Consider the following 24,300-nt stretch of genomic DNA (forward strand, 5'->3'; position numbering starts at 1 on the left):
GAATTCTATTGACAAACAGAAAATTTGCAGGAAAATTAAAAATATCCATTCCTATATACAGGCCCAGGTTGTTCCTCGGAGGCGAAAACCTTGCTACGCAATTGAAAAAGAGGTAAAGACAAAAATTAATAATGCTTGAAAAGAAAAATATAAATACAACAAACCCAAAAGCTGCGATGGACCAGCTCTTCTTTCCTTCAAAGTCAAGTTTAAATACTTAAAAGAAAAAATAATAATTCTGAAACCCAAAAATAATCAGTCCAAATACTAATTGCTGTTTCATAATCTCCAGACTATGTCTATGTGCCCTGAGCTTAACCTGGCAACCAAAGAAACCACAGATCAACTTAAAAGCTCAAACTTTCTTCCTAAAATGCAGGATGTGGATGTCTGGACTACTGAACTCTGTATCATGTTTGCTCAAAGGGATTTCTTCATACTCGAAGCTTTGTTGCAGCAACTAAAGGATGAAATTAAGAACATGATTGAGTGATACAGGTTTTTACAAAAGCATGCATTCATATTCATAATTCAAAGACATGACTGACCTGAAAAAAGTGCTTCTCTACCTTTGGGTTGATGCCTTCAGAGCGTTCCTCATAACAACAAATGATGCAGGTCTCTGGTCCACTGAGCAGTTTCAAGGTCTCTACTAGGGGAGTAATGGACTGAGAGAAAAAAAAATGCATTTTTGAAGTAAGTTAGATCACTGTTGCTATTGTACCTGATGATAACTTGCAAACTATCCATTTGGCTTTGTAACCATACCTGCTCATAATAAATGCAATCTGCAAGTAGCACATACTTTGGAGGTGGAAGGAAACCGGACACATCTTCACCCCTGAACAAAAGATGACCTCAGAGTATCGCTGTTCAGACCAAAAAACAATCGACTTTGGCCTGGACGGACCTATTGACACTAACAAAGATGTTACATAACGAAATTGTGAATATGCTTGATTGCTGTTAAGATTGTTGAGAAGGGTTGTTCAAACCTCACATTGTTTGTTTGCTGTTATTAGTGTCAATAAATTTGTTCAAACCAAAAAATCCCTTATGATGACATTATCAAACAACCAAGCATCATAAATACATAAAACAGTACAAACCATTTCAGTACCTTGGCAGTTATGGACCCGTTACTGACGAGAGTCTGATTTGCTTGAATGTTAACTTTCAGGAGTGTTTGTAGCTCCTCCAAGTCTGTGACGCTGACATGAGCGCTACGATAAAAAACAAAATGAACACATCACAATTGTTGAGTTGTTTACGTATTTGTATGACTGGCATACCTGTCAACCTATATGTTTTTCTCATAGTTTATACACAATTTTGCTAGAATATTTCAATACACTGTTCACGGTTCACTGTTTCGTGGATTTTCATAATGCATTATTTCTTTATATCAGGGGATGGTGTAACAATAGTCCGTGGTTTGCAATAATCTGTGGTTTGTGCAGCCCTTATAGAATCTTTGTGATTAAGAGCTATACAAATAAACATGACATGACTTGACTTGCCTAAACAGAGGAAAATACTTTATATCACCGACAAATGTGGATCCTTCTACTTGATAAACCTGATAGTCACTCTCTAGCGCTTTTTCAAAAACGTTTGATAATGATAAGATAAAGTATATGGTTTCTGTAGGACAGAACCAGACGGTAAATGCAGTTTCCAAAACGTCCACTTGATGGCGGCAAAGTATCATGTAAATTGAAATGGATGGGGTCCTTAATTCATAAAGTTGTCCAATAAGACAGCAAAATTATTTGTAAAATGATCATACGACAACACGGGGGTTATTTGTAAAGAAACATTTATAAAGCACAATACTAAATAATCGAGCCTATAAATTGGGTTTGTACTTGAGTGAAAAAATAAAACAATTAAACAAATAATAATAACATTTGTGGATTTTCACATTTCGGAGGCGCTTCCTCCCCCATTTACAGCGATGACCGAGGTAATACTGTACGCGCTAATCTTCTCTACCTGTTATCAATCTAACATGCAGGGGAAGAAAACAATTTGCAAAAGTATACTTGCAAAGGTGCAAAATGTTCTGCAAAATTAAGCGATCATTAATATAACAAACTCCCTACGGACCTTATTTTTGATATGTTCGAACCAAAAAAATGATCCTTCTCGTTGTTTTGGCAATAGACCTTCACTGTTTACACTTATTTGATAAATTCGCCAAAGACTAAAACATAACAAGATTTTTGGTTGAGGAAAATACACTTTTATAGTATGATTTGTACACTCGGGGTGGCATGTATTTGCAAACTCCACAGTCCAATAAAAAATAATAATAAAGTAATATATATTTGCAAATGTACTCACCCCAATGTGGCAGCCATCAAACCCACGACCCCTGTCCCAGCTCCTAACTCGACCACTCTTTGACCAGCCCATAAATTCACGCCTGAAGACGGATCGTGAAATTGTTTCGTTTCTAAATACTTGGCAAGAACAATGGCAGCATCCCACACCACACAGCCCACGTCCCCCATGTAACATTGTCTCAAGGTCAAAACAGAACCATCGCTTTTCTCGATTTCTCTGACAAAATAGTTGTTTTGTTCTCCGTGCACCGCCATGTTGGCTACGACGAATAGGAAACGGAAGCTCGTCTTAGCTATTTCCTTTCAAAATAAAATCGAGAAAGTGTCATTCATACTGTACAATATTTAACTGGTATTAAATAGTAAGGAGGCAAGTGGTTGGTATTAAATAGTGCATTAGAGATAGTAGAAAACATGAATAGTATTTTTTTCACAATTGGATGTGAAACAAGAATGTGCTAGATAAGGATGTAGCGAAGGGGGGAGGGCTCTGATTTCCTAGCGCCAGGTTTAATTTTTATTTTTCATTTTTTTTCTGCATATCTTTAGCTAGCTTCTCGGCTAATAGCAGTTTTTGCTACATGTCTTTGTTGCCATGCTAGCTTTTTAACCTACCCCAAACTTGACCACAACTGACTTTGAAACACAAACTTGGTTTTTAGAATGTTTCACAGCAGTACAGAAGAGATTGTCACTACTAGCGATACTTCAGAAAATGGACACACTACTGAAGTATCGGCAGATGTGAGAAGTTTGGAAAATGGAACCACTTCTAATCCAGTTGAGGCCTCCCCTGCCTCGTCCTCTCATAGTGTGCCAGAAGGGAGCACTTACTCCAGCACTGGTCCATCACCTCCTCGGACAACCACAGGTAACTCTTGCAGAGGCACCGCTTCGAAAAGCAATATTTCTCTCTTTTTTATTTGGAGAAGTCCAAGGACCGTGCAACATATTGGCCGATGCTGAACGCAACCATCCCATCTTGGCCACCGATATTTTAATCTGGAGAAGACAAATGTTTAGGTTTCAAATATTGAAATTTCTTACTGCATCGATAGTCGTGATTTTATGAATTCTTCATTTAAAACCTTTTTATTTTTTCAGTCATACATGACTACTTCACTTATTTATAAGTAACTATCCATCAATCCATCCGTTATCTGCATCGCTTATCCTCAGTAGGGTCGCAGGGGTGCTGGAGCCCATCCCAGCTATCTTCGGACAGTGGGCAGGGGACACCCTGAACTGGTTGCCAGCCAGTCGCAGGGCACACAGAGAAAGACAACTCACTCGCTCATTCACACCTAGGGACAATTTGGGCCGGCCAATTAACATGAAATGCTTGTTGTTGTTGTTTGTTTTTTTTTGTGGGGGGGAACCGTACTGCCTGCAGGAAACCCACGCAAGCAAGGGGAGAACATGCAAACTCCACACAGGAAGGCTCGTATCTGGATTTGAAGCAATGACCTCAGAACTGTGCTGCGGATGCGAGAGCTTGAGCATTATGTGAGACCGTCCCTGACAAATTTATGTGAAATTAAATGCACGCAGTCCGTAGAACAACCGTCAATTATAAAACCTTACAAGTGACAAATGTCCGTTGTTAAAACCATCCATCCATTATCTGCACAGCTTATCCTTAGTAGGGTCACGGGGGTGCTGGAGCCCATCCCAGCTATCCTCAGGCTATGGGCAGGGGACACCCTGAACTGGTTGCCAGCCAGTTGCAGGGCACACAGGGACAGACAATTTGCTCGCTCATTCATACCTAGGGACAATTCAGACCGGCCAATTAATCTGACATGCATGTTTTTGGAATGTGGGAAGAAACCGGAGTGTCCGGAGGAAACCCACGCAAGTACGGGGGGAACATGCAAACTCCACACAGGTTTGATCTCATGACCTCAGAACTGTGCCGCACACGTGCTAACCACTTCACCGCCGTGCTGCCCATTTAAGTAACTAATTCAGTGTAAAATAATTATTTATTGAATGTAATTGAATTTTTTATATATTTATTTGACTTCTTGATAATCCTTTCAATTGTCATTACATTTTTACATTAGTTTAAGTGGTTAGCAGTTAGAAGACAGCAATGAGTCTTATCGATATTTGCCAGAATTTCTTTCTGTTGTGAAGTAGGGATTTTTCCACTATCTATTAAAAGGACAGTGTGTAATATTTAACGCATCTTAGTGGCACAAAAAACTTTCATTCAGTATCTCTATTAAAAACTCATAGGTCAGGAAATATGTATTCATCCTACATAGTGGGATCCATGCCTAGTAGTTGCCACCATCTTTGGTATATAGCTATTACACAGTGATCGTTTGGCACTGGTTTTCCTTTGGATTAGACAACAGTGCTCTGTTGCAGACCCATTTTCAGTGGATTGTGGGCCTTTGCCTTGGCAAAATAATGTTAATAAAATACATTATTTTAGACTCCTTAACAGAAGATGCAATAATTCCCTTCAAATGTGAGTTGACACCCACTGTTTGACACCACAAAAACATAAAACGTGTTTACTCATGCTGAGCATGGTCAGAAGCAGATACAGCGGAGAATACATGATATATAGGTTTTATTATCCTGAAGACAAACCCACAGAATTGAAGAGTTTTGGATTTTGTTAAAAAATCCAGCTGATTGAGCAATAAAGGGAATTTTAGTTATTGAAGTCTTTTCCATTTTCTGGTCATTTTTTTCCAACTATCTATGATTTAAATTACACAATAATATAATTTCAGAAGTAGATTGTTTTTCTTGACCTGCATTGCAGCTTGCAAAAAGTGTGGGATGGTGTGTCCTGAAGTCATACCAGTTCAGAAACGCTTGTCTAATGAGCCTAATTGAACTTTCTGAAAACTAAAAAAATATAGTCCAATGTGATCACATTAATATACATTTTTTTCCCCATAACAAACATTGACGTAAGGGTGGGGTGCGAAGTTTGAGGTGTCATTACAAAGTTTAAAATTTAATATTTTCTCTATTAAGTATGTGTTAACAGTGCAGCAAGATGGCAGACAATAATGTCAGGTCAGCATGTGAAGTAAAATACATACATTTTTCAACCTACGACTATTTTAAAAATTGTACTTTTTTATGATGGTTTGTGTATTTTTTCTTATAAAAATCAATATTGTTTTTTTTCAATTAATCAAGTATTATTTACCCCCAGAAAAGAACTTAATAATACACAATGTCCCTTTGGGAGAACTGCAGTTTCGAGAACGTTCTCCATTTGGGCCTCGGTGTTGTGGAATGCTCTACCCCCTGAGATTCTATCTGCAACCTTAAAGGAACTGTTTAAATCTAGGCTTAAAACACACTTCTATTCCATAGCTTATGAATAACATATATTTCATGTTGACAATATCTGTGTATTATTTGTTATCGCAACATCCATTGCAGCCTGGTCATTCTGGAAGGGGGATTACCTCATGTGCGGTCCCTTCTCAAGGTTTCTTCATTTTCCTCATGTGGAGGTTTTTTGAGTTTTCCTTACCCTCATGTAGGTTTTGTATCGAGGAATGGTGTAATAATAGTATGTGGTTTGCAATAATCTGTGGCCTGTGCAACCCTTTGAGACTGCTTGTGATTAAGGGCTATACAAATAAACTTGACTTGACTTGTTTTTGCCATAGCCTGCCCTCCTAGTATAAAAAAGATTGCCAGACATGTTTGTACTTCCAACTTGTGAATCAAACAGCTTTGTTCCTTACCCCATTTGTGCCTCATGTACCTTAATGGTACTGCTCAACTCAAGCGCTTATTCTACCCGTCTCACAAACCGCATGTAAACAAACACGTGAGGGAATTAAAAAGCCGTTCCTCATCACAATAAACTCTCATTTTAATTTAAAGGACAAATCCCCCAGACCTTTCAGTTGAAAAGGCGCCGAGTTGCCTGTACTTCAGACAGCTCCTATCGTGGAGAAACACCAAGCTACAGGAGGACCCCGGGATCTGCAAGGATCACACACCCCGCACGGACACCATTGACTGATCACACTGGTGCTGTGGCCGAAAGGTGTACTTTGTGTTAAGTGTGTTGTATTTTTTAATGGAACTTTTTTTTTTTAGCTACAAGTTGCCCCTCATCTACAACTGGTTCTGGCTCCTTTGTGATGGTAGCCCTGGTTGAGGGGCGCGGTTTGGCTAGGGGAGAGATTGGAATGGCCAGTCTTAATTTGAAGTGTCCAGAGCTTATTCTCTCTCAATTTTCAGACACTGGAACATACGTCAAGGTATCTCATCACTCACAAAGTTGCATTTATAGCAACAAACAAAAAGCTGCAACAAACAATTATTCTAATAATTGATTAATCTTTCCATTATTTTGTTATGTTTTCATTTCAATGTCGTTTGAAACAAAACATTTTTTTTTAAATTACTATTGTGTCCAAAAAAGTAACGATTATGTAGTCACTGGTTTTGTTAGTAGCATGTAAGAAAATTGGCAAATATTTCAGTATTTTAAATTACCTAAGGCAATGTGAATTGCTGACACCAGGCTAAAATGATCTGTTATAAACCTTTTTGAAGTGACACCAAAAAAACAGTAATTTGTAAAACAAGCACATAAATAAAAACATGTGTGAACAAACCACCATTAAAGATAAAACAAGAGTACCTATTTTGTACATATTAAGCCTTTTATCATACAACAATTTGGAAAGTTTAGTCTCTAAGAGCTTTTTGCCCCCCAAAAAGATGAATAATGAATGAAAATGAATGTTAAAAAATTAAATATTGACAAAGTGAGTCATCCTAATAATAAATTAGCTGTCAAAATATTGATCATTTGTACTTGCAACTTGTATGTACATTAAAAATATGCCAACCTGTACATCTCTTAAGGTCATAACCAAGGTCCATATCTTGTTTCCAATGGAAATACTAATGCCAGACACTGCTTGTGATAAGAAAAAGGCGACAAAGCTCTTCAGCCTTATCACTGAAAACTTCCAGGTGCCAATGCAATAATACGTGTGGCATACAAAAAAAAATTCAATCTGGTGCTAAAATTCATTTTGTGTATTAGGGTGTTGCCTTAACTGCAGTTCAGAGGAAATACTTTAATGAAAAGAAAGGACTGGAGTACATCCAGCAGCTCTGCGCTCCGGAATTTAGCACTGTCCTGATGGAGGTTCAAGCAAAGTATGCCATGATGTAGACAAAAAAAGTATGAAATAGAGGCAAAATGTGACAAACATTTATCATCAACTGTTCTTTTTGTGCAGGTATTATTGTCTTGCAGCAGCTGCTGCTTTGTTAAAATACTTGGAGTTCATTCAGAACTCTGTTTATGCTGCCAAGTCACTGAAAGTGACCTTTAAAGGAAGCGAAAGGACTGCTATGATCGACTCTGCATCTGCCAGTAACATGGAACTTGTGATTAACAATAGAGACCACAGGTAGAGTAAGACCAAGAGATTAGCAAGCATCATTTCATATACAATGCTAAGTATAATGTACATTATACATTCTGTGGGAACACAGGAGCAACCATACCCTTTTAGGTGTCCTAAACTACACAAAAACTCCTGGTGGAGCCAGGAGGTTACGTTCCAATATTCTGGAGCCACTCATAGATCTGAATACCATCAATATACGTTTAGACACCATACAAGAAATGCTCCAGGATGAGGAGCTCTTCTTTGGCTTGAAGAATGGTACAAAAAACTATAATATACACTTTGACAAATTATTTGAACGTGTGTTCTCTTTTTTCAGCAATAGGTCATTTCCTTGATATTGACCAGCTGCTCTCTGTTCTGGTGCAAGTCCCAAAGCAAGAGACAGTATGTGATATAGTTCTATTACTTATTGTGCGTTCATATTGATTGTATTGAAATTATCATCATTTGGTGCATGTGATGTGAAAACAGTCCATAAAGTATGCTAAATAAACCGGTGTATTTTTTACTGAATAATCTGCAAGGAATTAGAGTGTCATAAAGATACAATTTTGAAGTTTATGGAGTTAAATACTTTCCTCAGGTAATATGCCGATATGAAGTTAAAAATGTGATTCACAAGATCAACACTTTAACATGTGTTAAATGCTGCTTATCTCAGATAAAACCTGTTTTTAATTGGATACTGATTTATGGTACAGTTAAAGACCTGTGATCTTCTCAACCTAGGCCCACTTGTACATATGACCACGGCCAGCAGATGATCGTTTTATTTTCCAGGAGATGCTCATTCTTTCCACCAGATGCTCTTGATTTTAATTCAATGTCAGCGAAACAAATGTAGCATCCCAGTAACACCTACGGCAATTTTGACAGCCATAGATTAGCAGTCAAATTAGCAATCTACTACTCCACTCATCATAATAACGAGACACCATTTCGACAGCTTTTGGCTGTCATTTTAATGGATATATATAACTAATTTATTATTATTTTTTTTAGAACTAATCCTTGTCTTAAGTCGGGTGTAACCTGTTTAACATGTTGAGTTCTAGCTGAAAACAGCAATTAAATAATAAATAAAATCTGTCAATTAACATTTTTGGATTGATTGGCCGAGCCAAATGTTTATCCATTTTGTTTAGGGTTCTTCAACAAGGCCAAAAGAATCATATCTCAATTTTATCAGCCAGTGTGGACGATGCAGATTTTAAGCCATAAACCAAATAATGTCAACCAACACACAATTTTAAAAAGGAAGTTTTATTGTTAAAAAAGGCATCCAAAATGTTCAGACTGGAATGACAGTTTTCAATACAAAATTAATATTCATGGGTATCACAAAACCTAAGTTATTAGTTATTGCTGACTTTAATTAGCACCAGATTCATGTTCTTTATTTTATTCTTATGCTCAATTTCACTGTTGAAAACATCTTCAAAATGTTTATTTTTTAGGATGACGAATTAATCAAAATAATCTGATTTATTCTTTGTAATTTAGAGTAATCTTTATTGAGTATGATAATATTGATTATAAAAACAACATTAAGCAATGTTCATCTTTGATTATTATTTTCTCATGCGAGTATTATTCATTTGCTTTATGGACATGAAGAGGTCAGCGTTTCTTCGAAATTAGTCCCAGCATGTCCGTAATTTTCAAGTAACACCTTGATGCTAAAGGTATGGAAAAGTCACTAGCAAGTAAGACTGACAAATCGCTTGTTTGTTTGTTTTATCACCCCCTGTTTGTCAGGGCTAGAACGGAAACAGGACCCAATAGCGTAACGTTTTCTCACAATTTTATTGAAAGAAAGAGGAAGGGCAGCGCCCGCCATCCGATGTTCACTGGACGCGGGAAGCAGGTCGCTCTCGTACTCGGATTGTGTTCCGAACACGGAAGTGAATCTTCCGTAGCAAGTAATGATGTTAGGGACGGAAAAACTGGTCGGTAGCCGGGACTGGGAGAGCTAAAACGTGGTTGGGGTCAGAAACGGGTTGTAAGCCTGGCCAGGAGAGCAGACGTGGTCAGGATCAAAAACGGGTCGTAAGTTGGGTCAGGAGAGCAGACGTGGTCGGAAATCAAAACAGGTCGTAGCCGGAGACAAAAGGGAGCAAAAACGGGACGGGCAGGAGTCAGGGTCAAAAAAGGCTTGCCTAGTATACACAGAGATTCACAGACGTACTGACAGGACTGGGTTTAAATAGCAGGGAAGCCAATCTGTCAACGAGCCGCAGCTGGCGCCACACGGGTGGGGCCAATTGGGCGCCATGGCAACCGTGACACTGTTAGTCACGGATACTTGGTGCTATTATGTTTGCATGAGACATAACTTTCCCTTTTCATCCGATCTGATATCAGCTGGAATTATTTATGCTGTTATTTGTCATTGGGTTTTTTTTCTCTTGAAATGTAACTGGGGACACAGTTATTCTGGTTCCTTGAATAGATTCTGGTTAAAATTAATTTTGCTTGGTTTAGATAAGGGAGCAAACCACATTTTGTAGGGGTGGTCGGAAGGCAAATAACATTTTTTGCGCATTTATTTTCTGCCAATAGCATTAACTTTTCGAAAACCTGCGAAAAGTAGTATCTTGTGTGTACGTAAAGGATTTTTATTGTATAATTTTTTTAGGTTCAGGTTGCAGAAGCAAAGATTACACACGTCATCCAGCTGAAACATACTTTGGATTTGGTGCCACAGTTGAGGGTTTGTGTCAGCCGGCTATTTGAATCCAAACAGAGTTTAAGTTATTTTGTGTATTTTTTTTTCAAACAGGTGCTGTTAAAAAACTGCAAAACAGCTCTTCTTAAAGCATACAGCACTTCATTAGAAGACAACAGGTCTGTAAATGTGTGCTGTTTAAAATCTTAACTGTCAAGTGTAAATAATTTACATAAAAACACTTTAAAATGTGTGGAATTAAGACTCAACGGTGTGGAAACTCTTTTTCTAGTGTTAATATAACCGTTGGGATTTTCCTATGTGCTAGTTGTCATCTTATTTTTTGTACTAATATGAGGGCTTGTATACATTTCCAGATTTGATATGATCTCGAAGCAGATCCTCACTGTGATTAATGTTGAAACCACCTACCTGAAGGGGAACCTTAACCTGCGTGCACAGAGGTGCTATGCTGTGCGACCCGACATCAACGAATTCCTGGACATTGCTCGACGAGCATATACCGAGATAGTGGATGACATTTCAGGTGAGGAAGCCAAGATTTATATAATCCCTGAATTTTATATTTTAATTTATTTTCCTAATGTTCCTATGTGCTGCTCATGCTTTCATTATAAAATTAAACATCACTTTTACGTGCTCATGTGTTTTTCTTTTTGGATGGGATGATGATTGAATGTTTTTCCCTTTGATTCCTCTGAAAGTGCGTGTTTAAGCTATCAACGTTATTTTCCTTGTCTGTTTTTGTAAGTGCTCACAAAGCATTTTTTTCTTTTCTCAGGACTCGTAAACCAGTTGGCAGAGAAGTATGGATTTCCCATGCGCACAAGTTTCAATGCCTCCAGAGGATTTTTTATCCAGATGAAGTTGGAAGGCATGTTTTTGCCTGAGGGGAAACTTCCTCCAGAATTCATCAAGGTATTATCTAAAAAATGTTAATTAAAAAATAATAATAACAATAATTTGTCCAGTAATCCCTCGCTCTAACAGAGTTCATATTTCATGGTTGCTTCATGGAAAGAGTTTGTTCTTTGGTTTTTATGTACAATAGACTATACTATTTTTAATAATTGTAAAAAATAAAGGTTTGTACTTCACGGTTTTTACTCATTACGGGTTGTTTTTGGAACATAATCCCCATGATGACGAGGGTTTACTGTACTTGGAATTTGCTTAATTGAACTGACATTTTTCCATATCAAAGCTTTCACTGTTCTTTATTTAATAGCTGCAAGTTGTTGTTTTTAAGATTGTAATTATTTTTGAGCAACATAAATATGATATTCATTCATTCATTATCTGCACTGCTTATCATCAGTAGGGTCGCGGGGAAAACATGCATTATCTGCACTGCTTATCCTCAGTAGGGTCGCGGGGGTACTGGAGCCCATCCCAGCTGTCTTCGGGCAGTGGGCAGGGGATACCTTGAACTGGTTTCCAGCCAGTCGCAGGGCACACAGGGACAGACAATTCGCTTGCTCATTCACACCTAGGGACAATTTGGACCGGCCAATTAACCTGACATGCATGATTTTTGGAATGTGGGAGGAAACTGGAGTGCCCGGAGGAAACCTACGCAAGCACGGGGAGAACATGCAAACTCCACACAGGAGGTTCGATCTCATGCCCTCAGAACTGTGCCGCACTCGCGCTAAACACTGCGTCACCGTGCTGCCCATAAATATGATATCTCATCTTATCTCATTAGCTGCACCGCTTACCCTCAGTAGGGTCGCGGGGGTGCTGGAGCCCATCCCAGCAATCATCGGGCAGTGCGCAGGGGACACCATGAACTGGTTGCCAGCCAATCGCAGGGCAATAAATATGATATATTGTATGAAAATAAATGCCAGTATTTGATATCTCTTTTTCAGGTCGTCAAACACAAGAACAACTATAGCTTTAGCACTGCAGATCTCGTGAAGTTGAATGACCGATGTGATGAGGCAATGCGGGAGATCATTCACATGTCTTATGTGTGAGTAAGGTATCAAATGCTTGAAACAAGTGTGTTCTTAGCTTCTACACATAATTGTGCTGTCTTTATACAATCTTTGATCAAACATATACATTTAAATATACAAATATCAATGCATGGAAGTTACTTTTTATGCGTAAACCCAACATTATTCTTCCTGAATCTGTTTCCTTTGAAGGGTGGTATGTCAACTGCTTAGCACTATCCGTGAGCACATCAATTGCCTCTACAAACTGTCTGATGCAGTATCGATGCTGGATATGCTTCTGTCTCTAGCCAATGCCTGCACTTTGTCAGACTATGGTGAGTGTTTTCAGCTGCCAATGTCTGGTCATACTGTCACATTGTGATTTTCAGTTGTATAAAACTCCCCACACAATGCAAAACAATGTCAACAACTTTGCATTACAGCTGACCTATGACATTTTTACTGAGGTCGAGAGTAATCCTCAGCTGTTCGAGAATGTCTGTCCACACAGTCGAACTTATTCACCTCTAATTTTTTCTCAATTTTCCTTCTCCATTTAGACGTGTTACGGTGCTAAGCAAGGCAGATAAACCCCACAAGGTGGCGCTGTCTTTCAGTGTTCTCTTTTTTAAATAGTATTTATTTTTCTTTTTTTACTGTGCGCATCATCTAACGCTCTCACTCACCTTACACGTGAAAGTAATACCACCACCAAGCTCTAATTAATTCCTTAATAATGCTTAATCTCCAGTTTAAGAGCGTTACAAAATATATTTCTCTTACATTTAATTTTAATTAAATAAATCTGTGCTAGAGTCATCTTGCTTCCAGTAGAAATCTTCATCAAAGGTCTGTGTGTATTAATGTGTATTATTTGTGTACGATTGTTTCAGCTGTAGAAAAAGGGACACCTTTTGAGGCTTTCAAATTTAACTGTTTAGCAGAAGTTACGTTACTGAAACGAGGAAGTCAACTGTTCTCAAACGTCCCCTTGTGGCTATCTGAAGTATAGCATCATCAATAAAAAAAGTTTGCAATAAGAATAAATTTTGCTGGGTGGTCAGAATTCATGTTTGATTATCACTGTTGTACAATGTGTAGTACTGTAGAAATCCATTATCTTTTTTGCATTTTTTGTCACTTTATATTTATTTATCTTTTTAATAATTGATTGGATCGTGTTTGTTTGTTTGTTTGTGTGCAAGTACGGCCAGAGTTTACAGACACATTAGCCATCAAACAGGGTCGCCACCCTATCCTGGAGCGAATGCCCGGCCAACAGCTCGTGTCTAACAACTGTTATGTCACGGAGGGCAGCAACTTTGTCATCATCACGGGGCCCAACATGAGCGGAAAATCCACATATCTCAAACAGGTGGCACTGTGTCAGATCATGGCTCAAATAGGTCCGTATCAGCTACATTTATAGCTGCAATGATTCGATTTTATTAGGTTTTTTTTCTTACAGGTTCTTTTGTTCCCGCTGAGTATGCATCCTTCCGTGTAGCCGACCAGATTTTCACCAGAATTGGGGTTGATGATGATTTTGAAACGAACTCTTCAACATTCATGTTGGAAATGAAGGAGGTAAGGTACCACATTTTTCAGAATATAAGGCGCACCTAAAAATAAAACAAAATATTGCCAGAAATTGGCAAGTGCACATTATAGGCCAAAATTTTATTGCAAATACATAATTACAATGAAATGCTACTTAATATGGTAACTTTTTATGAATGAATCTAGGGATGAAAAAATATTTCATAATGATATTTTATGTTAAAGGTGGGTTGCGTAGTTTAAGGTGTTGTTAAAAAGTTTAAAATTAAATATTTTTCCTATTAGGTACGTAATAACAATGCCCAACTGAGCTCAAAGAGCCTTTATATTTTGTTCCCACCGCGTCTATCTGCTTCTATCTGCTTCTATCTTACTTTTACCCTTGGTGTTCTTAAGGTGTCATACATAGTCCACAATGTCAGTGAAAAGTCCCTTATCATCATTGACGAGCTAGGACGTGGCACCAGTGCTGAAGAAGGCATTGGAATATGCCACTCAGTTTGTGAATTTCTCCTCGGCCTCAAGGTGAAGTGCAGTGATTCTCTTTTAATAAAAAAAATAAGTCTGAATGAACAATTTCCTTTTGTATGTATTGTTTTGCACATTGTAAGGCCTTCACATTGTTCGCTACACACTACCTTGAGCTGTGTCAACTTGAATCTCTGTATCCCTGTGTGGACAACCAGCACATGGAAGTTCGGCACACGCGGACTCGTGATGCTGGCACCGAGAGCATCGTGTTCACACACTTACTTAGCCAAGGATTCTCTGAAGAAAGACATTATGGTAAACAGTGTGTTTAGGCACTGTGAAAACACATTTGTCAAAACAAAAGATCACCAACACACCATAATGTTTTGCTCCCTTAGGCCTCAAAGCAGCAGAGATGACTTCATTTCCTTTGAACATAATTCAGGAAGCAAAAACAATTGCCTCTAAAGTCAGCAAGCAACTTTCGGTAAGATACCTTTAAATAAATTTAAGCATTTCTGATATTTCGTCAAACTGGTCATAAATGGTTTAAAATATGCCTATAGTGTTTAATTGACAAATCCTCTTTGAATAAACAAATAAGATGTGTTTTGTATGTATATCTTAAGGCCAAGCGTATGAGTGATCCTGAAACAGAGAGGCAACGGGCTTCACACCGCTTGGCCACCCGCTTGCTGCAAACTGCCAGAAACTCCAGACTTGACCCAGACAGCCTACGCATGTATCTGAAGGGCCTCAAGACACACTATGCTGCAGAGCTGGAGGCAACAGGGCTGCCAGATTCCTCTGGTACATAAAATAAAAAATATAACCAGATTCCTCTGGTACATAATATAAAAAATACAATCTAAAGAGGCTGTGTCAGCAGTTTTTCATATTTATTTAGAAACCTGTGTATTATTCTGCCAATGTTTACCACAAATGCATATTGAAAATCCAACGCAAAGAGAACATTGTACTCTTATAACCGACCATTGGGGTATCCAAATATTCTATGCTCTGGCTGCTGTTACCTGCTAAGTAATGAACGAAAGTGAGGGTATGAGTATTTGAGTATTATAAGTATAAGTTGTACAAATAAGTTTTGACACAGTATTTTGTTGCTATTTAAATCATTTTACATATACTTGTATTGTTTTTAATCAATACTGTATTTACATTTCTAATTAAACTATCTACCTAATAAACAGATAGAGGTGTGCTTTTAGATTTTTTTGTAAATTTGAAACCTGGTCTGCATTTTTATAGTTTTTTTTCAAGTCAATGAAGACCCCCCAAAGCACTTTACAATGTGCTTCACACGATCATCTTATCGGGGGCATTGGGGATTTAGTGTCTCGCGCAAGGACACTTTCCCTCCTGAGTTACTGCCGCCCCAACCTGCAATAAGTATTCAAATTTCCAATTAAATTGCATCCAAAAGCTCATACTGTTTACAAATATGTATTTTTATTACTTGTAGCGTGAGGGTTTATGGAAACTGGCAAGTAACCACTCCTCCTGTACTTTGATATTGGCCCGAATTAAATTGTAGGTTTTCTCAATCGATACAGACTTGTGACTTCTAGGGTAACCTTATTTGACGTCAATATATCAGCACAGCGAATTTGAAACATTTCAGACGTTTCTCCTAATATTACTATTTTTATTATTAATAGTAATAAAAACGAACTCAATTTATCGAACACATATTCAGTAACGCATCACAAAGTGAAGGTATTCCTCTGTAGTTGGAAAGCCACAAAAAAATAATAGGTTTAAAGTGTGTCTTACTTTGCCAACAGTATAGGCAGGAGAGTCAGATTTTAAATAAAAAAAAAAACATTTGTTTACACCGCGAGATCCAATGAAAGCAGGGTTTCATTCACAATAAAATGCATGACAATACGACTATTATAGTACATCAAATAAAGGCTACTTTTGTACAATTAATTGTGATCGTGAATATTATAGCGTCAACGTTGATTCGTCAACGGTGTTGGTGACGTTTGCATCTGTTTTAATGAACGTACTATATGGACTATGATCGCTTTGTTTTTATAAACTTATATGGAACGCGCTCGCTTTTGTCGAAAGCGCAGTGTGAGAAACAGAATGCGCGTTCACACGAGGGAGGGAAGATTTTGCAGGGGAGTCGGATTAGGCACAACACACACCATTGACTGTGTATACACGGAACAGATTGGTTTTAAAAATATCCCAAACATTTTGTTAATAGTGTATAAAAACTGACGTCGAAAGATACGTTCTTATTTCTCTTTTTTAATTAGACGTGTGCGTCATAAGAAAGCTGTGGCGACATAACGTAACCCCTCCTCCTCTAGTCTGAGGTTTGCTCGTTTAGTACCTCAATGTGTCTCGGCCGATCGGTCCTGTCTGTTAACGATTTCATGTACGCGGCTCGGTAAATTCCTGTGTGCGCAGTGAGGAAAATAAGCGCACCCTTTAGGGTTCGCCCTGCCCAGTGAACGGAAGACGGTGGTGCGGTGAGTGCTTTGGAGCCAGGCTGCTTTAGGAAGTGAGGAGGAGGCTGCTGAGCCCACCAAAAACCACGCATTTCCATTATAAGACAACAGTTCTCTCCTACGTACAGGTACGTTTGACAAACTATTATTTTTTGAGTGCTTTAATGTTGACGTGCGTAAGCTATGTGTTAGGACATGGCTGCCACTTGGGCCTTGAAAGTGGGAACGGCCCCCAGCAACAGACCGGCCAAAGGGAGCGACACCGGGTCATAGATTTCGGGAGAGTGGGAAGGAGGAGGCTGTTGTGGCCAGTTATAAAACGCTATAATCCACTCTAAACTAAACTCGTTTTGGTCTCTATCAGGAGCCTTTTGTGTTTCTTTTAACGCCGTAGACTTTGATGTGTGTCAACAGCCGGCTAGCATTAGCATCGCCACTGCCAGCTGAGTCTAATCATGGTCTTCGCGTGAGAGCTTTAATAAGTGTCATTGTTGACCTCAAGCTACCCAGGAGATGCTAGTCGCCACGTCCTTGAGTGCTTCTTCCCTTATGGCTTGGCAGCTCACTTGGGCGCAGTTTATCTGCCTGCCTAAACCTGTTTTGGCCAAGTGGGCTCGAGAAATCACGTCACACTGTCTAAAAGTGGCCCTAGTTTGTGCTGGAACAGCTGCGATTCACTTTACCACCATTAGCAATGTTCTGAGATTGTCACGTGACATGTCATTATAAATACGTGACAAGATATGGCGAGTAAAGGTTTGTAAAATATATTGGATGCCAAATTTCTTAGACTGATTTATATCACTATCAGTACATCATTTCACGCCCTTTAAAAATATGCGAGTTACTCGTAATGCTCTTTTCCATGGAAGTGGGAGTTTTCAACTTCTGACCAGAAACTATCACGTAAATGGCATTCGAAGTGGGAGGCCCTAAGCACAAAGTCGGATAACCAAGGTTTGCTGGAGGTCCAAATGTCTTTTAATGAGCAAAATAAAGAACTTTTCACGATCAGCCACCCTTGTTGATTATGTTCACTCGTAACACTTTGTGGTCGGATCTGGAACAATTCTAGTAGGATATTTCGAATTACCAATTTTCTGGAATGTAGCATCAGTATCCATGTGACGTCACTTTCATACCGGAATATAAACACTGCTATACTGGATGGGTCCAACAGACAAGGTTCGTCGTTCTTATTGGTCTACACCAGGGTTTGGGAACTTTTCTGGCTCAAAAGTCCATTAAAGCAAAATATTTCCGTTTTGTATTTTTCAGTGAGAGCCACTCCATGTATTTTAAGAGAAAATCAAACGAATTTGACAAACTTGATCACTAGCCAAAAGCTTATGCTTATCCTAAGTGATGCAATCAGATTTTATTTCACTCTCAGTGAAAGCATGTGATATCAATGTTCACATGGAATGTTTAAATGTGTTCAATGTGAGCACCAATGGTCGCACAACAAACATCAAGCCGATAGTCAAATGCTTGCCCAATGCGTCCGAGCGTTGCAATGTCAATGGTTGAAACTGCTTTTGTTTTTCATGCCTTCTCCCTATCCATGTCTTTTGGAATAGGGGGCACATAGACTTTCAGAAATCCGCTCAGAAATAAAATGCATGTGTCTGGAGATTTGAATGGGCAGGACATGAAATTGCAATCATTCTACCCTGACCGTCCAATTCTTCTGTCTGACAGTGTTGTGTTCAGAAACTGTCTAACCCTGAGGCTCAAATGTGGTGGTGCCTCTTCCTGTTGGAAAATGAAGCCACTATACCACGGGTGGCGAACAAGTTTGACACAAAGAGCCGAAATGTTTAACTGTAAGAGTCAAAGAGCCACACCACGCACTCACCTGCCAAGACAGACAGATGCACACAATTGAAAACATTATTTCCCATAACACACTCCTCTCCTTACAATACAGTATTGTTCTTGTGTTGATTTCAAGGAAAGTTTCCACCCTCAATACACACAAAAAAATTAAACATGAAGCAAGGTAAAGAGCCACAGCATATAGAAAATATAATGAGGCAAAGAGCCCCATTCCTATTGGCCAAGAGCCGCATGCGGCTCTAGAGCCGCATGTTCGCCACCCCTGCACTATCCTCTTCCTCCTTCAATTTATCCATTAACCAGTTTTCAGCATATCAAGGCAAGTCTCACCATTGACTGTTGCTCTTTCAAAAAAAAAAATAAAGTCCTTAGACGGCGTTCTTCAACAAAGCACAAAACACGGTCACTATTGGGGAATCTTGGTAATGCTCAGTTCATGTGTGTTATCAGTATCTCATATGTGGACGTTATGCTTGTTAACTTTGCCATTTAAGTGGAAAGCTGTCTCATCGCTAGAAACTAACTGGCCATCAAATCGGTCATCTTCAGTCTTTTGTTTCATTGCAATACCAAAGTTACTGCGAGCTGGTTTATCAGTGTCCTTCAACTTTTGGACTAACTGTGTCTTGTAAGGCGGAGTAGGAACAGTCGTAAGACACACCAAACAATTTTTGTTGGACACTGAAGTTCCTTATTTAAAAGCAGTTCAAACTTGTTCAATCACATCTTCTTAAGTTTAGGGGCGCCCTGCTCTTGTAGCAGGACAAAAGCACCCACCTGTTACAAATTTACCATCCCATATCACTTTGGACTTCCACTCTGGTGGCTCCTTTCTGAATTTTCAGCAAAATGCACATTGAACAAGATTCAGTATTTACAAATTCAAGCACACAAATGACCTTTTCTGGTTAAGTGAACGCCATTAATGGGTCTGAAAAGAAATTCTAAAATCAATAGCCATACAAAAGTCCTGATCTAATAAGCCTTGAAATGGCACAACCTTGATGTTAAGGAGATATGTAGACTTCATATGCTTTGAAACAACCTGTAGCTTGAATAATAAAAATACTAGAGGTTGTGTCCCAAATCAATAAATATTTTACTTAATCTCATACATCCCACAGTTAGAGCTGTACGTATTTGGTTTTATTTTTTGTTTTGTTTGTTTTTTACCCGCGGCTGCCATCTATTGGCTTGTGTCATCATTGCTGCTTCTGCAGCTCGTTCATGGTGCATGTGCAAGTATGTGCATTTCTTACTCACTCGAATAAACTCATATTTTTTGGGGTACGGGTAGGCGTTTGGACTGACTATTTGAAGAAGGCCTCTTCTTACCCGAGTTAATATCCTTTACTCCTGTTACCCACTGAGTGCAGGTCAGCGAGAACCTGACTCAACATAATGCGACCCCTGAAGAAGTCATAGCCGTGCGCCATAAAGCTTGGCCGAAAATAGTGCGGCGTTCCCAGGCCAAAACAAGTTCAAAAGAGAGCCCCGGGCAAACCCTAAAAGCCTGGCTCAAAATAGTGCACTGGTTATCCAGTGAGAGGAGGGCGGAGCGAGGCCCTCTTTTGGTGCATTGTGACCTACGAGGATTGTGAGGGTGCACTAAAAAGGTTGGCTGAAAATGGTGCACCGTTTACAGGCCAAAATTACCTCCAGAGATGGGCTTTTTGGAACCCTGAACCCCCACTACACGTTCTTTTCTAGCGTAAAGAATGTGTTATAAGTTCTGTTTGATAATTGGTGAATATTTGTCATCATGTTGTAGCTAGGAACCTTAGTTGAGCGTCATTTTATACCTAACCTAGGCCTTGCTAGCAACAATTCTAAAGTTCAATCAGAATAAGCAAACATTTAAACGTATACCTAACCATCTAGCTTGGCACTACCCTGGTTGCCCGTATGTATGTATTGCATTTGTTCAATGACAATTCACAATTCCTTTTAAATTCAAGTTTCTGATTGTTAAACTGGTATTAGAAGGCAAGTAATGCTGGTATTGGCTAACGTCAAGAGTATTGATACCATTACTGGCATTAATTACCAAAACCTGTAATCTTGCATTCTTTATTATGAGAGATGTTCAACAGCTAATTTATTATTAAAAACATACCTCATCTCATCTCATCTCATCAGCCGTACCGCTTATCCTCATTAGGGTCGCGGGGGGGCTGGAGCCCATCCCAGCCATCTTAATTGCAAAATATCTCTATCAGTTAATTTTGATGCCTTTTTGTATTGAAAATTTTCAAAGTCCTCTGTCAGGTTTTCACCATATAATTGCCAAATTTTCGAAGGACACATTTAGTTGATGTTTCACATGCATTTTTTTCAACAATTTTTTAATTTTGCTCAACGTGTTACTGTAGCTATGAGCGGTTAATAAGTTACTGAACTGATGGTTTGGTTTAGAAGGAATGGCTCATTGTGTCTTTAGTTTAGCATGCAAAAAGCTGATGAGGAAGCCATCTAGGCCTTTGGTTACTGTAGCGGGTGAGAAACCAGTCAGACAGGTGAAACCAATTTGTGACTGTTTTGTCTTGGTTGTCTGCTGATTTAATTTCATGTCACACTGATTCCTGTCATAGTCAAATGCCATAGTTATTTTTGGAGCAATTTAGCCTGTCTGTATCCAAAATATCTTGTGGTTTCCGTATTCTGCCCTAACGATTGAATTAAACCAAATTTGTGTGCTCTAGTTGGTACATCTAGTAGAAACTATTGACATTTTTTTCTAGACCTTGTCTCGCAGAATCCCATTTATTATACTATTGAATCATTTATCTTATAGGAAACGTTACATTCCACTTCCAGGCTCAAACTGGTGATGTGATGCATGTACCATCAACCACGTTAACTGTTGCATTTTTACATTCCACGATGGATTCCAATCACTTTGTTGTATCCACGATTGACCGGTGTTCGATTTTAACTGTTCATGGAATGATTTGTCTATTAGTTAGATAATTTGAGCTTCATGACTAAGAAGGAACAGTACACACAAGCTAAAGGGAATATAAATCATTAAAGTTTAACTTGGATTAATAGTTTGACTTTCTGTTTTGGTGGCTTTGTTATATTCATTTATTTTTATCACTTTTTTCTTTCGTCTTTTTAGGATGGCGTTGGATATCTCTAACCCACAGTACCTGCTCATCCTGGTCCCAATGCTGGTTGTTGCCCTCCTCTTCCTCCTCTTCATGTTCTTCACAAAAGAAACTTCTTACGATGAGGTATTGGCTCGGCAGAAACGCGACCTCAAGTTACCGCCAATCAAGCCAGATGCCCGCAAGAAGAATGACAAGAAAAAGATTAAAAAGAAGGAGAGTGCTTCCATGGCAGGTGGAGGAGGAGGTAGAGGTAGTGGTGGTGGTGGTGCAGGGGAGTCTGAAGAGGACCAGGGAGATTTTGAGGCAGCTGATGGCGGCCAAGGCAACATCCCTGAGTTGGTTGTGGAACCAAAACCAGTGGCTGCAGTAGTTCCTATTCCACCAGCTCAGTCTATGCCTGTACCAGTTTCAGCATCAACAGAGGCTGTTGGTGGTTTGAGGGAAAGAAAGAAGAAAGAGAAAAAAGCTGCAAAAGCTGCTGCTGCCGCCGCCTCCGCTGCCGTTACAACATCATCCTCTCTACCCGAGGAGCCAGAAGTGAACAACTCCAAGCTAATGGGACACAAAGTAGAGCAACCTTTGGTTTCCAATAAACAGCCCGGACCATCATCTCCACAGCTTGAAATTCTGGTTCAAGTTACTCAGGCACCTACTGTCAGTCAAACACCCCCACAGGCATCTAAGAAGAAGGAGAAAAAGAAGCAAAAGATGGAGGCAGGTTAGTTGCCATGAGAGACATTTCTAAATGATACATTGGGATTTCATACAGCCGTTTAGGTTATTCCGCCAACCTTTTAGAAAGTAGCATTAATAACTAAAAATGTATTGCAGCATAACGTGCACAAAAATCTAATGAGTAATCATGTTACACACACACCCCAGACTACCATTTTAGAATGTCTAAGCTCTGCTTTGTGGGAGGGAAAAAAACGTAAAAAAAAAAAATGTCTTCATACCAGTTATGTCCCTCTGCGCAGTGACTGACCAGCAGCCACCGCTAATTAAAGTGGAGCAGCTACCTGCCAAGAAGGAAGTTCCTCAAATGGCTGAGACTCCTCAGCTAGCTGAAACCAAAGTTTTGTCCAATGCAGCATCAAGTGCTCCTGGTGGAAAGAAAGGCCTGAAAAAACAAAAGACAGAGTCTGGTATATGTTACCTGTGTGCTTGAAATTGTGTGATTGTCATTTTTAACCAATGTCTTTGTTTGCCAATTTAGTTGAGGAGACTCATGTACTAGCTGGGGCAGCAGCTTCTACTAACCACCAAGCGGCCCACAATAATGATGTACCTCCTAAAGGAAAGAAACAGAAGAATGAGACAGACAAAGGTCAGAGGAGGCAAAATGAACATTATCAACTCAATTTTATGAATAAATAATATATCCTACATTTCTACCTGTTACCTTTTCAGAGAACAAAGAAGTGAAGCTCAAAGAACTCCTGTCAGGTCTTTCCTCCATCACCCTATCAGAAACTGAGGTTTTCAGTTTTATCACTTTTCTCCGAGAAAAAAGCCCAAACGCTGTGGATGCTTGGCAGAAAGTGAGATATAAAAAACGTACTGGTTTGAAGAATAGAAAATGAGGGAAATCTTCCTTCTTTTTCTGTTTTCATATTCTCTTCCATATTTAGTCTGCTGCCAAATCTGATCCGGCTTTTAAGGAACAAGAACGTCTCCTAACCACTTTTCAAGAGGAGGCATCCATTGCTAAGGATAAAGTCAAACAACTCAGCCAGGTTGGTATCGCAACCCTGCATCGCTTGAATCAGTGTTTCTCAATTTTTTGCCATGGCACACCTTTTTTGTCAAAAGATCTCGTGTTCCTGCTCATAAAACAGATTATCAATGATTGTGTGCATGTCTTCTGGGCAGTAGAGATGTCATCGAGTCATTCTTCAAGGCACAGCACGTTAATTTGTTATCTTTGATTAGATCAAAATTGACAATTTCCTGCTGCACACTAGAAAAGTTTTCAAGGCACACTGGTTGAGAAGCACTATCTTAAACTGCATACAGGATGCTGGATTATTTATATCCTGTACCAAGACCTGGGAACTAAGGAATGACTTATAGGTTTTTCAGGGCCCATACCGATTATTAGTATTAAGAGGAGCTCTATATTTGGAGCCGATATTCATTTACTGTAAAAGTTTTTTCTAAATAATGCAAAAATAAAGAATATTTATTATAAATTCACATAAAACTTTAAGAGCGCTTTGAAATAAAGAAATTAGAATTTCAACACAACATGACTAATAAGTGTGCTATTCGTTTGTTGTCTCCCAACATTTGTTTACATGGGGATATCCAATAAAACCGGGGTTCACTCACAATGGTGCTCTAGTTAAAGCGATCAGTGAACAACTACATACAATAAACAAGCATTACTATAAGGCTACTATAGTACGCTATATAAAGACTA

The 24,300-nt window shown here is 39.0% G+C and overlaps 3 protein-coding genes and 1 long non-coding RNA gene across 8 annotated transcripts in view; 2 read left to right on the plus strand and 2 right to left on the minus strand.

Annotated features, from left to right (window-relative positions):
• Window positions 1-2,730, minus strand: vcpkmt (valosin containing protein lysine (K) methyltransferase). Its single transcript, XM_088354924.1, has 5 exons — window positions 2,347-2,730; window positions 1,110-1,223; window positions 769-841; window positions 549-668; window positions 1-460 (listed from the first exon to the last, which is right to left on the minus strand). The coding sequence occupies exons 1-5, from the start codon at window positions 2,601-2,603 to the stop codon at window positions 356-358; spliced, it is 669 nt and encodes a 222-aa protein (XP_088211050.1). The 5' UTR covers window positions 2,604-2,730; the 3' UTR covers window positions 1-355.
• On the plus strand, window positions 2,616-15,630 carry msh4 (mutS homolog 4). 3 transcript variants are annotated; one of them, XM_088354923.1, is made up of 20 exons: window positions 2,616-3,219; window positions 6,219-6,368; window positions 6,438-6,601; window positions 7,215-7,325; window positions 7,399-7,514; window positions 7,598-7,771; window positions 7,857-8,029; window positions 8,091-8,158; window positions 10,413-10,487; window positions 10,557-10,621; window positions 10,820-10,989; window positions 11,245-11,381; window positions 12,338-12,441; window positions 12,620-12,744; window positions 13,615-13,815; window positions 13,878-13,996; window positions 14,288-14,494; window positions 14,581-14,755; window positions 14,839-14,927; window positions 15,070-15,630. In XM_088354923.1, the coding sequence occupies exons 1-20, from the start codon at window positions 3,012-3,014 to the stop codon at window positions 15,256-15,258; spliced, it is 2,820 nt and encodes a 939-aa protein (XP_088211049.1). In that variant the 5' UTR covers window positions 2,616-3,011; the 3' UTR covers window positions 15,259-15,630. The 3 variants fall into 3 exon arrangements, with proteins under 3 accessions (XP_088211049.1, XP_088211046.1, XP_088211047.1); XM_088354921.1 differs by having other exon boundaries at window positions 2,648-3,219; window positions 14,366-14,494; window positions 15,070-15,628; XM_088354920.1 differs by having other exon boundaries at window positions 2,646-3,219; window positions 10,413-10,621; window positions 14,366-14,494; window positions 15,070-15,629.
• On the minus strand, window positions 14,327-16,739 carry LOC148351708 (uncharacterized). The gene is made up of 4 exons (XR_015852919.1): window positions 16,235-16,739; window positions 14,818-14,868; window positions 14,608-14,737; window positions 14,327-14,512 (listed from the first exon to the last, which is right to left on the minus strand). It is a non-coding gene; the product is annotated as an uncharacterized LOC148351708 (long non-coding RNA).
• ktn1 (kinectin 1) overlaps window positions 16,621-24,300 on the plus strand; it is a 19,905-nt gene continuing 12,225 nt past the window's right edge. Inside the window, exons 1-6 of one of the 3 annotated variants that reach the window (XM_088354917.1) lie at window positions 16,621-17,054; window positions 21,887-22,596; window positions 22,856-23,023; window positions 23,095-23,205; window positions 23,289-23,419; window positions 23,510-23,614. In XM_088354917.1, coding sequence (XP_088211043.1) covers window positions 21,888-22,596; window positions 22,856-23,023; window positions 23,095-23,205; window positions 23,289-23,419; window positions 23,510-23,614 — 1,224 coding nt within the window. In that variant the 5' untranslated portion in view covers window positions 16,621-17,054; window position 21,887. The remainder of the gene's footprint in view (window positions 17,055-21,886; window positions 22,597-22,855; window positions 23,024-23,094; window positions 23,206-23,288; window positions 23,420-23,509; window positions 23,615-24,300) is intronic. The other 2 variants (XM_088354919.1, XM_088354918.1) reach the window with 2 other exon arrangements.

Source organism: Urocampus carinirostris, chromosome 15, assembly GCF_059441175.1.
Source record: "Urocampus carinirostris isolate Australia breed hairy pipefish chromosome 15, RoL_Ucar_1.0, whole genome shotgun sequence".
NCBI lineage: Eukaryota > Metazoa > Chordata > Actinopteri > Syngnathiformes > Syngnathidae > Urocampus > Urocampus carinirostris.

Bases quoted from the DNA above. Each gene is read 5' to 3' on its own strand.
- vcpkmt (XM_088354924.1), bottom strand. From the start codon at position 2,603: ATGGCGGTGCACGGAGAACAAAACAACTATTTTGTCAGAGAAATCGAG. The intron at 669-768 runs GTATGGTTACAA...TTTTTCTCTCAG, and splicing joins ATTGCATTTATTATGAGCAG to TCCATTACTCCCCTAGTAGA. The intron at 461-548 runs GTCAGTCATGTC...TTCATCCTTTAG, and splicing joins TAGAGAAGCACTTTTTTCAG to TTGCTGCAACAAAGCTTCGA.
- msh4 (XM_088354923.1), top strand. From the start codon at position 3,012: ATGTTTCACAGCAGTACAGAAGAGATTGTCACTACTAGCGATACTTCA. The intron at 7,326-7,398 runs GTGCCAATGCAA...TTTGTGTATTAG, and splicing joins TTATCACTGAAAACTTCCAG to GGTGTTGCCTTAACTGCAGT. The intron at 10,990-11,244 runs GTGAGGAAGCCA...TTCTTTTCTCAG, and splicing joins GATAGTGGATGACATTTCAG to GACTCGTAAACCAGTTGGCA.